The sequence below is a fragment of the Drosophila grimshawi genome, unplaced genomic scaffold, assembly GCF_018153295.1.
Source record: "Drosophila grimshawi isolate 15287-2541.00 unplaced genomic scaffold, ASM1815329v1 contig_1369, whole genome shotgun sequence".
Classification (NCBI taxonomy): Eukaryota; Metazoa; Arthropoda; class Insecta; order Diptera; family Drosophilidae; genus Drosophila; species Drosophila grimshawi.
The window spans coordinates 5,026,559-5,042,149 of NW_025062891.1; the positions used below are offsets into that span (position 1 = coordinate 5,026,559).

Here is a 15,591-nt window from a genome sequence, read left to right on the forward strand (position 1 = left end):
CTCCAGATTAGCGGCTACAAAGCTTTGTCGCTTTGGCCAGCTGGGCCAGCTAAGGCAATACAATAATTTTGACACTTCTTGGGGGTGCCCGGTGCCGATTATGGGCATTGGGAAATACTTCAGCTATGTAGCTTTACGCGATAGCTGATACGATCTTCAGCCCACACGATCTACGCTTTATTGAAACTTGTCGAGCCAGTTTTCACTGCAGACACAGCGGCTGCAGTTTTTGGTTATGACAAGAAATAAAATGTATATGAGCTTGTTGAAGGCTGTTGCTGTTTGTCATTAATCAAACGCAATATTTTCTTTTCTATTTTTTTATTTTGCAGGCAAAACGAGAAGGATGGCGATGAGGATGACAAGGACGATGTGCATGATATAATGCCGCCGGCAAACTATATACAAATCTCACAGGGCAAAATACAGTTGGTGCATCAGGCGCGCTCGCTGGAGAATGAGCCAACGCTGACCTTGGAACGTGCCGGCGATAAGGTGAGTACAGCAGTAGATAAACTCTTCGTTACCCCTAGAAAACAAAACCCCCCCTTGGTGCTGGTTCACCTTCGCTTGCTTGGGTAAAAACATAGTGCTTTGGTAACAGACCCAATCCAATTACACAGATATTATTAGAGTAGCCCATAAACCCCACCACATCATTGCCATTTTTATAAAGCCCCCTCAAACTATAACTCACACAGCTGTAGCTTGACCCAATTTTAAGCCACTTTCCCGCACCCGAAGGGAAATGCAAAAAAGCGCAGGTTTTTCGCGTGTCGTGTGAGAAAAACTTGGCATGCAAAAAGCCTGTGAAACAAACACCTCTTGAACCCCACACAGTCGAGGCTTCGGAGGAGAGCCACTTGAACTCGTTAACGAGTGCCATTCAAAACACATCACGCCAGCGGCCCAGAGATTGATGAACTCCCCGTCCTGAAATTAAATGAAGCCAATGAATGCACTCTTCACATGCAGTTACAACCCACTGCTAAAGTTACCAACCTGAATCGCGATCTTTTTCGCGAAAGTTTTTAAACTGCGGCGCGTCTATCTCTTTCATGTGTCTGACTAATAAATCTTGTGAGAATGCTTCTGAGATAATCCATCTGAATGGAGTAAGAAGTCAAGGTTGAAATGATGTATATGCCTTTTGAGTTGATCTTTACATTGATACCATTGTAACAATTTTAACTTTTACTAATAGAGCTGTGGGGTTCTGTGATCTCCGTATTTGAAGATACTATAACTGAGTTATTTTTAAGCAATCAATTACTTAAATGATGTGGATTTCGTTGAGAATGTTTATTAGTTTTAGGTACTTACGGTAATGTCTATTGCTATCATTCATCGTCTTTTTCAATGAGTTTTGGCGTTATTTCATCTTTGAAAGATTAGTCTTAATCCAAATTTTAATTGATCTTTAATCTTCTAATTGGCTAATAACATTTCTGATTCTTTGGAAACTAAAACAGATGATTGATGATTGATTTCGCTGAGAGTTTTGCTGATAAGCCAACTGTGCTTTGGATGTTTACGATTATTAATATGCCACTGGCTTGACTTGGTATCTTTTATATATTTATATTAAACCTAGTCCTAAACGTTCTTAAGTGTATGTAACACCATTTTGGGTCCCTTCCATCTATGTCTAACTTTACATCATAATTTCAAAATGAGACGTATTCCTCCGGCGATATTGGAGAAATATTACTCAATCATTCAAGATCGTAAATCAAACATTTTAAAGATGACATCCGAACCAATTATTATTTTTTATTGTTATGGTCTAAAACTTCAAATTAGCCATTATTAAATAGCAATAGCAGCTAAGGCCTTGAGCTCTATGAATGTTTGCTTTAATTTACTTGTTTAACGTTTTTATAATTTAATATTTCATATTTTATTGAAGAATTCTTAAATAAGATAAAGCTCCTGGCTGGTGAAGGGGCAATTGCCATTAATTTATAACAATATTGTATGACTTTAATCTGGTTTTCCCCCGCTCAAAGTCTTCATTCAGAATCAGCATCGCAACTTGCGTTGCATTCAAAACAATTCCCGCAATCGCTATTATGGCTTGAAGTTTTCGAGCTAGTTTTGTTTTGAGCTTAAACTCTACTCTGCACTTCCCATGCTAACTGGTGCTTGGACTGTGCTTGGTTTCTGCTGAGCATACCCATAAGTTGGACGAGCGTTCCATGGCCGTAGTCGTAGTCGTAGTCGTTACCACGCTGCTGGCTGCCGTTCACCGATCACGTTGCGACTTCCGTGACGCTTTAATAGCGCTAAGTATGGCGCAGGCGCGCAGCCAGTGGAGTCCACTTGATTTATGGGCAGCCAGTCAGCCAGCCACAAAGACACGTCCATTCTAAAGCCACATGACCAAGGCCCGTCTCGGCTCGGCTCGACCCGGCCCATAAGCAGCTGCAAATGAATCCGAGCTGCGCGCAAGAATCTTCTATGTAAATGCTTAGCAGTGAGATGCTGTAATGTTTCCCAGAAAATCTACCAGTCTCTTTCTTTTTATACACTTGTAAAGAATATTGGCACTTTTGTCGTGAAGCTTGTAACGCATTGAAGAATACTTTTCCGAACAAATAGCACTATTATCAAATTATAGCTTGAACAATGACTTTGGTGTTAGTTGTCTGAGATTCCGTACATTTTTCGATTTTTTATTAATTATATAAATATTTTGCTATTTTTTTCGCTTTGATTACATAGTTAATATTTTTAAATATTTTTGTTTGAAAGCCTCCAAAACTAAAAAACATTTTGTTACGTGATGTTTTGCAATTTAGATGTAAGTAGTTGGACTCCTATCTTAAAGGGTATATAAGCTTCTGAATGCCTAACTCTGCTGTATTCTCTGCTTCCCTCCCGCACCCTCTTCCACGGTCTATGTCTGTGTTGCAGTTGGAGGTTAATTGAAGCTTCTTCAAGCCAAGCGTGCAGCTGTTTTGGCTGACAGGCTTTTGAGGCGCAGACCGCACGACATGAGGGCAACAATGCGTGTATCGATTACCAAGCATCACTTTTCTCGGACCAAAAGAAAGAGGGGGACACCCACTCAATCACACACACACACACACACACACACACAACAACTCTGGTGACTGCTCGCAAATTCGCTAAATGGCATCTTGATTATGCCGTCGCATATGTACAATAGACCTGCGGCTGCTGCTGTTGCTGCTGTTGCTGCTGCAGCTGCTGCTTGCTGGTTGCTGTTTGCTACTGCCTCCAGATGCTGCACTGCATCCTCGCCCTGTTGTTTCGTCATCGTCAGAATCCAGTCACGTTCTACGTCTGCGGTTGCAGTTGCAGTTGCCGTTGCAGTTCCATTTTGTGCGACGTCTGATTGAAAAAGTTCATTGAACGTTGTGCAATTTATGTGGCAACGTTTGCACTTCGTTCCCAGCCCCATCCTCAACTCCACCTCACCCTTTGTGTGTGTGTTTGTTTGTTTATTTATTTCCCATCGCTTGGGTTCGCTTCGTATTTGGTTTCGGTTTCGCTTGCACTCAGCTGTTGCCGACGCTGTTGCAGTTGTAGTTGCAGTTGCACATGCGCAGCATACAGGAGTCGTTCTCGTCTTTGTCATGTATGTATATGTTTCCATATACATGTGAGTGTGTGCGTATCAATAAAGTGAGTTATATATGCATGCATTTTTCTAATACCCTGTAGCCATTAAAATCTTTTAAAATGGGTATAAAAATGTTATGCAGTTAAGCGCAGATTCCTAAAGCCAATTGTAGATGTATATATCATAGTATTCGTATGTAAATATTAAATATACGAAATTCAACAAACCCCTTGTCTACATTTTAATTTATTCAAATTACGTTTACATTGCTTTGTTTGATAAATATTCACGAGTTTTATATAAATAATTAATATATAAGCTGTGATTTGTTTCCTAGCATACCATATGAGGCATAACCAATTACTGAAAGTTAGATATTCTGTCCGACTTCTAGCTCTTATTCTCTTTTAATCATTTCGTATTTTCTGCACATCTTCGAATCCATTTAAATAATAAAGATGTCAAATATGGAATTCAAAGCACAAAATTCGTTTAAAAATGTTTTTTAATATTCTATGAAATGCAATTGAGATCTGGAACAATCGTAAATGTTTAGAGTGCTGGAGATAGTTTTTCTGGGTATCTTCAAGTCATATATTCCATTTTATGGATTTTCTTTCTGATATATATTCAAAATACGGTGGAAGATGTAGTATATGTGATTTATAGATTTTACTTAGAATGAATGATTTTGGTTAGGGTATAAATGAGTCGACTACCAACTTCCAACTTGTTCTGCTCAGCAGATTATTACTTAGCATACACAGTTTGCGGATTCTAAATAGGTTAGACCCGCATTAGTATTTATCAAGCAGCACATTTGTAACAGAACGAACTCATTGCTCATGCATGTATATATATATATATATATATATATATTTAGATATAGATATATATGTATAGAGGTGTAAATAAAAAATGGACTCCACTTAACCCACTCGGCGTCTGTGTAATTTCCTGCCACAAATCATGGCTCATTTTTTATAGCCAGGCTCCTTGTGAGTCTTAAGAGTAGTATCACACACACACACACACACACACACACACACACACACACACACACACACACACACACACACAGCTGCATTTACTTATGGCACTTATTAATTTGTTCAACACCAAAAGTGGCCAACAAAAACCACTTTGTCAATTGCGCAAAAAATCTAAATATAAATATGTCTCTATATGAAAAATATAAATATTAATTTTTCCATTATTGTTCTTTTTGTTTTTCGGGCTATAACCATATAATTTTTACAACTTCCCCAACTAATTTTTAGTGTTAAAGAAAAATGTTTTTACGATCCGCCAGATTGTCGGGTGTCTCTCCCTCCCTCTCCTTCTGTTTCTCCCTCTCTCTCTCACTGGTTTTTCTGTCGTTGTTTTTAGCATTTGTTTTTACGATTCCATTTAAATTTGTCGAAGCAACTTTGTCAAGCGCCTGAGTCTAGACTAAAGTGTTGGGTTAGTCAGCTGCCTATGTCACTAAAGTAAGAAGCATATATGCCCAGTACATATCTTTAACTTCAAGTCCAATTATGAAACTGTCATTCCCACTTCCTGCTTACCGCGCAACGCCCACGAGCCAACTTCGAGCCATATATGCAAGTATTTTTTTTATATGCGGATCCATTGTGCTTTTTAGTTGCTACCAACACCAAATTCATAGATCGACCGCCTCACAAAAGATCTGTTTTTTTTAAGCTCTTTTACTTTTGTGGGGCTTGGTGCGGCAAGTGATTTCTTTGTTCGTGCCACAGTTTGTTGCATGCCACTCTTGGGTGAATTATTGGTCGTGCACACCTGCAACCAAATTGCTGCCAGGCCTCGGCACCCCTTCCTCCCCCCACCCACTGTCTCTCTCTCTCTCTCTCTATTCCTGCTCACTCCTCGTTTGCATCGCGTGCGGATTAAGCAACTTTATTGTTGTGCATTTTGGTCAAATCAGAAAAGAAAAAGAGCAAAACCAGCTTAAATAAACTCACTGATTTGGTATTTGTGCACCTTGAAGCCATTTGAGCAATCACAAGCTCGTAAATTAATTTAAATCGCTTCACATTTCAGTCGGCACCTTTTTCAAGTCAAAACAGCGGTATTTTTTTCTTCTTTTTTGATATATTACAAAATATCTATTTATTTTTTCTCATGTTCCAATTAAAGCTAATGCTAGTTGACGTAGTAGTTAAATTAATGTACGTTATCTCAAGCTGGTGTCAATGAAATGTCGAAATCTGCTAACGTCTGATAAGTTAACAGCATTTTAATGACGAGTCGGCAAATGGTTATTTACATAGTTAATTTTCAGTTGCTGTCAGATAATATATAGTTATTTTAATATATATCTTATGCTGAAAGTTTGGCATTTAGCTTAATTAAATCTAATAAAATATTTAAAAGTTAATTTCTCATAAGAATATATATTTTTGCTTTTTCTCATAAGAATAGAATTGAAAAGATTTCTTGATGCTGACAGTCTAATTTATTTTATATTTTATGCTACAATGTTGCCGTACAAATCATTGTGTATTAAATCTACAAAAGTCTTTAAGAAAATAATTTGAATAGATTTTGTGTTGCTGCTAAATTATATAAAATATATTTTATTCTGCAGTTTTGGCATATTAAATGTGTTAAATTATTTAATAAAGTATTTTTAGTATTTAAAAGTTAAGAATTGTATTAAGAAAATGTATTAAATTATTTAAGAATTTGAATAGATTTGTGATAGCATATATATGGCTTATATAATAACTCGATTTGTATTATTTCTTCAGACTTAAAAGAGGAAAGGAAATATTAACTATTATAATAATATTAATTATTAAAAAATGAACACGTTATATTGGATATATATTTACATATTTAAGCTTGATTTTAAAACTGCAAATATTTTGACATGTATTTAAAACTTATACTCTGTGTTGATATTTTTCAAACAAATATAATCTTTGGTTATTGTTAACATCTGCTTATTACGCATACGCCGCCTTGGTTTCACTGGTCATTTATCAATACACACACACACACACTCATACACCCACTTTAGCACATTCAGTTACATACTTATGCACCAACCGCTAAATAAATTGTAGCTTTCTGTTGTTGGAAGGGGAAGTGATCTGCTCAGTTATCGTAGCATTTTAGCCATTATTAGCTATTTTAGCCAAATGCATTTGTTCTTCAGTTTGCGTCTTTTCTTTTTGTTGTTTTTGCAGGCATTGTTGGAAAAGCGCTTGATTGAGGTTGAAGGCACTCTGCTGCGTTTGCAGGAGCAGTTCCACAAAGTGAGTATTCCCAAAATACGAATAGTCCTAAAGACCATACCCCCGAACAATCAACACCCCCAAACACATCCGCAGCAAGCAGCCCTCACACAACGGATATTGTCAGCAATATACACATCTTTTGCATTTGGTGGTACCAAATTTTAATTTCCTGTGCGGTTACTGGACATTATATTTTTGGGGATGTCGAAAGGGTCAATTCTGCATTGGAGCACTATTTTCAAGTTTTGACCATGTGGTGTCATTAATCGTATTGTTGGCGTTTCGCTTGCGCTCGTTTGAGCTCTGTGGTTTATGTGGTCAACTGTGGGCTGGGGCATGCTTTGCATATGCCACACAGTGAAACGAACAACAATTGCTGGTAACAGCAAGGTCGACTCGGCTTGGGACCAGTAATTAAAACTTACAATCTTTAATTACATGCTGCCAAAAATTAAATTATCAAAACAAGGCAACTGACTCTTAACTACAGTCTCTGGCTCTGAATTTGGGTCAGCCTCTTAATCTTTTGGTATTACCACTGCCAAGTTGAGTTGTCGCTTATTTAAGCCTTGCTTTTATTGTATACCCTGTAGGCGTGGAAAATCGGTTAAGATTTATGATGAAATTGTGCAAATGTGCAGTAACAAATGTATTCAATTATTTCGCGTGAATATCGAACAAAAATTATGTGTTGAACTCTAACAACAGTTTTTATTTAAATATAAAAGAATCGTTTCAGTTTGAACCAAGTTTTGGTGGTGGAAAATTTTGAACTTTCGAATTTTTCAGAGAATATGAATTGCATCTTTCATATTTAAAAAGCAAGGGAAAATGTGGAACCAAGTCTACTATTTATTTGGGTAAATTGTCGAAAACTATACGAATCTGAATTCGTTCTCTTAAATCACAGATCAAAGATTAAGTATTTTCTTTTTCAATCAATTTTTTCTATTTTATTTTTATATGCTCCAAATTATTTTCTTTTTCTTAATTTTGTCAAATGTATTATAGGATAATGGGTAACTTCTAGTCTTGTATTCTAGATAATTTCTCTGATTTTTTTTTTATGGGTCTAGAACGACTTGCTTAACACCTTTGTGCAGCATGAAACTCGAGAAAAAATCTCTATCTAAATGGCTCATCTTGAGGCATCTTCTTGGGTTGGTGAGGGGGCGGGTGGGTAGCTGTAGTTGCTGCTGCCAGTTTTATGGCCTAGGCATACGCATTTCCGGCTTTAGGTAATTGAATTTGATAACAGACTCGAAGAATTTGGCTACCCAACGTAGTAGCCAAAATAAATGGGCAACGAGTTAAACGCACAGCTGAGTTTATGGTGTGAAAAGGCGCAGCGTGTGGGCCAAACAGAAAAAAAAAAGAAGAAAAAAATGGGCTCAAAACATTACGGATGCTGTTGCTGCTGCTTCTGCTCCTGGCCAATGGATTTCCGCAACGAAATTGCTGACGCCCGGCCACAGGAAGCGGCGGAGACAAAAACTGGCAAGTAGCAATGCATGGACAAGGGCGAGGAATGGGCGGGTGCGGGGCGTGGCTCTTACTGCCTTGGCTAAATGTTCTATTCTCTGCTTTTTGGCCTGGCGCAAAAGCGCAAATTTACGAGCCTTGGCAATGGCCCGCCCCCCGCCAGCTTTGCCCTGACTGCCTTGCGGCTTGCAGTTTGTCTGCTTCTCGCCCCAGCTCGTTATCGCTGCTCCAAGCTCTCAGCCTCTGCCTCTGCCTCCGCAACTGCTTCTGCCACAGCCCCAGCCTCCGCCTCCGACTTTTGGGCTCATGCATGGGAATCCGATTACTTTCGCCGTATGCGCATTCTTCGTATTGTATGCCCTTGCAATGGGTATTATGAAATTGCCAAGCATTTGAGTACACAGAAAACTATATACAAATATGTTCTGGATTAGCATCAACAGGCAGACCGACCAGTTTCAAAACTATAATAATTAAACTACATGTTTAATATAAAGTTTATTTATTTTAGATTGATTTACTAAATAGTTGTAGCTACAATCGATGAAAAATTATATTTAAAAATGTATGTGCATTTTTTTAAATAATGCTGTTTGTTTCAATATATAAATTCTTTGTACAAGCCAATTTTGTTCCAAACGTGTTAGAAATTAATTATAAAGTAAAGTGGTCGTTATTAGACCTATTGTGCTATTTTTATATAAAGTAAATTATACCCTATGGCTATCATAGGATCTGTCGCACAAAAATTCAACTCTTGCTGAAAAAAAATCAACAAAATTTAAAATTTACTAGCTTTATTCGCATAAATAACTCAACTCTTGTTCAAATGAAAACTCAGCAGTTGCCAGCTTTTTTTACTTTTAGCATATTGACAGCAACTTTTCAGCAACAGTCTAATATAATGAATGTATAATATAGCTTACCTGTTGTCTGCTAGAGCATCTCAACTTCGACACCCCCAAAAAAACAAATCTCTTCTTATTTTTCTCATTTTTTTTTGGTTCGACTTCGACATTTGGTGGTCGCATGAGATACATGAGCTACCGTTTCCTCGACGTCTGCTGCTCGACAATATTTCTGCACTTTATCTGTCTGTAAATAACGATTAACTATGTTTGCTGCCAAACTCCGGAGCAAACGCCCCGCCCCCCTCCACCTTTCCCAACTTACCAGTGGCACTGTCCTTTGGTTTCACTTAGACGCTTTTGCCTCCTGCCTCTGGCCTGCTGCCTTCTGACTGTGGCACGCCCGCTGGGTGTGTGCTTTATTGTTATTGGCATATCACTGGCTCGACAACAACAACAATAACAACATGCGAAGGAGGTGGAGGAGGAGTTGTAGCTTGTGGCAGCAATGACAAGTAAGCCCAAAAGTGTGAATGTTGCAAAACGTTGAGGCGCTGTAAGCGAAACCGAGACCGAAACCGAATCCAAGACATCTTTGGCTGCATGGCCATGTGGCATGCAATAAATGGCACGATTCAATGAATATCCATCTTATGATTCGCCATGCCTCCTTATCAGCATCATCTAATCATCGTCATCATCGTCATCATAATCATCATCATCGTCATCTGTTTCTAATTTGGGCAAGTTGCACAGTTTTCATATAGGGAGGGATTTCTGGGCACTTTGTGCGAGTACTCGCATTACTTCTATACGAAATGAAATGTAATTGATTCGCATCTGATTACAGCTAGTTGACTGCATACATACATACATAAATGTATATATATATATATATTACTGCATATATATCTAATGCACATTATCAATTGACTGCACAAACCACAAACCGTTGGCCACAAACTCAAATTTGTTTCGATACAATAATGATTTATTGATTATTAATATTGTGTATGCTGAACAAAGCCAAATTGTATTGCAAATTATACATTGATATTTTTCATTGATTGCAGAACTTGTTGGCCATTTAAGAACTATTCAATTAGGTCTGAAATTAAAGATAATAAATTATATAAATAGGTACATCTAAATCATCTGAATAAAAAAGAATTGATTTATTTGCATTATCTGTATAATAAGTTATGTTATCTTTGTTGAGCATTTTAAATTATTTATTTGTTTAATGTCGACCAAAATCAATCAAGAAGAAAAAATGCAATCTCAGCTGATATTCATAGAACAACATTTAATAACTAAAGTCACTGTATAAATATATTAAAAATAAAAAACTAAAGTATTGTGAATATAGCTTTAGTAATTACATAAGCGTAATTAAGAGTTTTTAATCAAAAGGTTTACAGTCAAAGCTTGACTAAATCTCAATTAGGAACGGTTTCGGAGTGATATGACTAAGATACAAATATAGAACCAATATAAAGAGAGTTCATAAATTGATTGCATTTATTCAATTCATTTTTGAATGTGTTCTTAAATCGACGGGGTATTAACTCCACTAGGATGAGGTTGGTAGATTGCTGAAAATAGATAGTCATAAAAAAAGCCAAAGCCATTTATATGGTATAAATCGATAGAACTATATATCTCACATAATTTGAACTTGGAAAGGTATATTGCTAGTAACATCTTAAGAAACCAGAGAAAATCCACCCCAGCCCCAAAAATCGCCTTAGCCTATATCTCCCGATAACTAGGAACATCTTCACTCCACGCTCTGCTCGCAATAACCTAGAAAACTTGTATCTACTTTCGAGGCACACCCAGCCACTGCCACCTCACACACAGCCACAAAGAGGTTCCGTGCCACCTGTTATCGACTGGTGTCAGAGTATTCCCACTTATTTTGAATTGCAAAGTAAGCTCACATGTCTAATCCCTGAGCTTAGTTCCACATAAATCTTTTCTTTTAGTTGCACAACATACAGATTTAAGTAATTGTATTGATTGGAGAACTGTCAATATATCTCGTTGCTTCTAAGCTGACCTCAAACTTTGACCCGCAGCTGAGTTTCAAGTGATTTTTTCTCCTCCCATCTTTTTTGTGTTTTTGTTATTGCATTGAAATCAAACGCATTGTGATCTCCATTGTTACTGGAGGAGATACTCAGCTTGAGTTTGGTGTATCGTTTCCATAGACAACTTGCAAGTTTGCAACTCCAGTCTTTGAGTTCGAGTCGAGTCGGCCACTTGATGTGGCACAGGCAGCTCAAGCTCTTTACCCTACTCAAATTGCTGACAGCTGCTGTTGGATTTGGCTATTTTGTTACAGCAGCTGATCCGGGACAGGGACAGGGACAGAGACTGTGACTGGGACGGGGCATGGAGAACTGTGCATCAAAGTTGCCAAAGTGTTTCATGTGACATTTAATCCCTTCCGTACAATGGGCATGAATGAGTAGCGACATGGAAATCGCTCAAATATTTAGCTATGAATTCAGAAATGCTGCAACGGCACAAAGAAATATATACATATATGTATATATATATATATATATATATAAATTCAACAGCAGCAGCAAACAACACCCAAATGAGTGTCAAAAAAAGCGACTCGAATTTGTATGTTTGTTTGTTTGTTTGTTTGCTGTTTACTTTTCATCAGTGATAAATCAACAAGCCGAGCAAGCGGAAAATGCAAACGACCCTTTTTCCCCCCTTTTATCCCAGTGCCAAATATTGGCCATTTGCTAATGAAGGCGACTAAAGGATGAAAAATGTTTAAAAAAAAAGAATATTAATCTTTGGCACAACAAACGCAACATAGATACATTTCAACTCAGAACACCCAGAAAAAAAGAAGCCTGAAGCTTTGAAAATTGTCATACTTTTGGCAGCAAATGGAATTAATCTTAATATTCATCAAGTATATTTATTAACCAGAATCTTTTTTATTCTAAATACCCGGATTTTTCCTTTCTTAATTCCATAGTATCTAATATGTTAAAATTTATAAAAAAATATAATTTCCAGAGTGCATATATATATCATATATCATACATCTATCCAGCTATCTTTTTTATCTGTGTATTTATCGGAGCACCTGTATATCTTTTAGGATTCATCAAGATAACTTTTTAAATTCATTCTGTTTGTTGGCTTCATTTAATTTCCCCAACAAGGATATATACACATATATAATTTATGGGCTCGCCGATATCTTCTACAATGCGTAACACATTTCGTGACAATATAATATATAATAAAAAAAACGCTTAAGCCAAAATTTGTCAGCCAATTTATTAGATGCCATCTTAAAGCTGGCGATTTCAGCCTTGGACTTGTATTTTATGCTGTGGCACGCGTTGCAGCCACGCCTTCACTTACAGTATTGTGAGTTGGCAACATAACCAAGTTTCGACACCAGCACGTGCTCAATTTTTAATTCCAATGCAGCAAACGCCCCAAATCCCCACACCACACAAATCCCCCCATACTGCTGGCCAGTGCCCATTGAAATTCTGCGCCTTAATAAGCTCAGTTGCATTCAGCTTGGAGTGGAGAAGGAGAATTGAAAAGAATATCAAAATGTCAGTGTCAAGGCGACAGAATGACAGACTGAGCGACAGACCCGGGTCGCTGGGCGGGCACACTTGGGTTCACTTGTGTTCGCTCCCCAGCCCACCCCAACCAGAACTGATTGTCGACGTTGACTCGAGTGGCACTTGGTCGCCTGCAAGAGGAGCTTTCGTGTGGGGAGGAGACGCAAAGGAAGTCGCTACATGAGCACTTCTTATTACCAGCACAACATCGTCATTATGAGCAAGTTCATCAACAGCATCTTCACCATCGTCGCTACTTTGGAATTGCTAATAATTTTTTGTCACAAACGTTTTGATGGCTCACTCACTTGGAAATGAAAGCGCCGCCAGCGAACGACGACACTCACATCTACATCCCACAGCGAATATTCACATCCACATCGCATCTAAACTCCAGTAAAATCTTTCTGCTCAAGGCCAAAGCGGACGTCCCATGGAGTGATTGAATGGTGGCGACTCAAGTCGACAACAACTTTAACAACGCGCTCCTTGCCCAATTAAATATTCTTAGTTCTCGCATCAAGAAGTGGGTAAGAGGGAGGCGGAGCGTGTCTACAGACCCTAACAGAATGCACTTAAGGGGCAATTAGTTGAAGACTAAATGTATTGTATAATTCAATTTTGAAAACAACTGTTGCTACATTAACTTAATTGAATGCGAATATCAGAGAAAGGCAGAGAAGAACAAATATTAAAAACATGAAATTTATCAATTTAAATAACAAATCAAACAGTGTTCAAAATTGTCGTTTGCGTTTTAATCGGTTTAGTGTTGTAAAAGTTACAGAAATTGATATCTATATTTATTTATTATTCTAGAGGATTAAACTATTAAAATATAGTTTTTAACAAGTTTTTACAAATTTCAAATAAAACAATATAATTTCCAAACAATTTTGCCCGAAATAAATCTAATGAAACATTATTTAAAACAAAAAAAAACTCGTAGAATAAAATATCTAAATAAAGGTAAGGCAAAATCACATCCCTTTCATCACATAGTTAAAAAAAATATGTGGCTTACATAGGATTAACAGATAAATAAATTCGGTGATTTCTATGAATACTCACAAACAGTTTGTGAGTCTATCAACAAAATCGAAACAAAAAAACATTTATAATGCTCAGAATGTTTTAGGGTAGGTCGGAGCTGCTGCCAACAAGCTTAGAGTTGAAGCTCTTTTCATAATATTGTTGCACATGCATTAACGTCCAAATCCACCCTATATCCGCATTATACATGCATGCTTATTTCTATATACGAGTATTATTCTTCTACGTTCTCGTACCTTTCATTTGACCCTCAAGACCTTGGCTGTTTTTTATTAACGACTGATGATTCATACGCCCACTCAAACCAGCCGAAATATGAATGCGAAAACTACCACCACACTATATATGTACATATATACTATATACAAGACCTATGTATTATTTCGAAGGGAAGCAAATAAAAAACCCCTTGACAAAAAAGTGCAATGCAATTAATTTTTCGCGAATTGTAAGGGAGTAATACCGTCCAACTGAAGTGACGTTTAGTGTTTGCCAAGAACTTTGAGGCAGTCTATATTGTATATATGTAGATCACCCCCCGATAGAAACTGTGCTGTCAACCCTGCTTGGCACATCTGCAACATGTTTGCTTTTTTTCGGACAGAATTGTGTTGTTGTTGATGTTGTTATCTCTTCCAACTCTGACTCTTGCAAGTTGAGTTCCGTTTCCCACACCGTCGCCGGCTCTCAGCGTTTTGATGTTCTGCTGCCCGTCGCGGTTCATTAAATTAAAAACAGCCAATTCGTTGCCAAAGCAATACATCAAAAACCAACCGTTGCAATCGATGGGTAGGGCTGGGCAGGGCAGAGCAGGGCTGGGCAGCAAAGCGACCGCCTGCCTGGCAGACTAAAGCCGTTCTCAGCTGATGATGGTGATCTGACTGCTTGTGGGTGGAGTAGGGGAGCGGTGCAGCAGAAGCAGCTGCGTAACACTCGCCGCTTGCCATGCTTGCGGCGAATTCGACGACTGTTGCTCTCAGCTCTCTCTCTCTCTCTCTCTCGGCGTTTTCACGGCGAGGGTTGTTTTGTGCTGCCCGCTTACCCGTTTTCAGTGCTCCGCCAGCTGTCTGGCCATCAGTTTGCTTTGGTCGCGCCGTCTGTTACGCTTATTTTTATTTTTTCTACTTTTCCCATAGAAATTATAACTTCTACCTCTAATTTAAGTTACGCTTTTTATTTTGGGGTTCCATTTTTTATGTGGTGTGTGTTTGTTGTGCCGCAAACATTATGACGCTTGGGGACAGCGCCCGAGGCAAAAGCAACACCGGCTTATTTGGTCGTCTGTTTGTGGCCCCCAGCTCCGATTGCGCTATCGCCTTTGTGCCGTTGTCTGTCCCCCTAACTTTACATTATAACATACACACACACATCGACCGGTTGCTGTTGCTGTAATTGTGGCTGTGCCTTTTGACCGCTTGTTATTTTTACGCCCTTATTGGTGCTTCTCCCACAAGCAAACAACAAAAAAGCATAGAACTTTGCACAAATTACAGCACACAGATAAACAACATTAAGCTGCTCATTGATATATTGTCGTATTGAACTATTGAAATGGTAAGATTTCCCTAATAAATTGAATAAGTTTTTCGCATCCTTTTTAGCAGAGCACAATTACGTCCTGTGTTCAGCATTTTCGTGGGGTTGAGAAGAGAAGAAGTCCATTGAAATTCCTTTAGCCAGCTTCAAACTGAAATCAATTTGTTTGAATGTTTGGCGAGGCTTTTGCAAAAAAAATA

The 15,591-nt window shown here is 38.1% G+C and overlaps 1 protein-coding gene across 2 annotated transcripts in view; it reads left to right on the forward strand.

Annotated features, from left to right (window-relative positions):
• Positions 1 to 15,591, forward strand: part of LOC6560657 (FK506-binding protein 5) — a 58,105-nt gene that overhangs the window by 31,916 nt on the left and 10,598 nt on the right. The window contains exons 3-4 of one of the 2 annotated variants that reach the window (XM_032734451.2): positions 333 to 495; positions 6,805 to 6,873. In XM_032734451.2, the coding sequence (XP_032590342.1) occupies positions 333 to 495; positions 6,805 to 6,873 (232 nt within the window). The remainder of the gene's footprint in view (positions 1 to 332; positions 496 to 6,804; positions 6,874 to 15,591) is intronic. The other variant, XM_001987419.3, reaches the window with a different exon arrangement.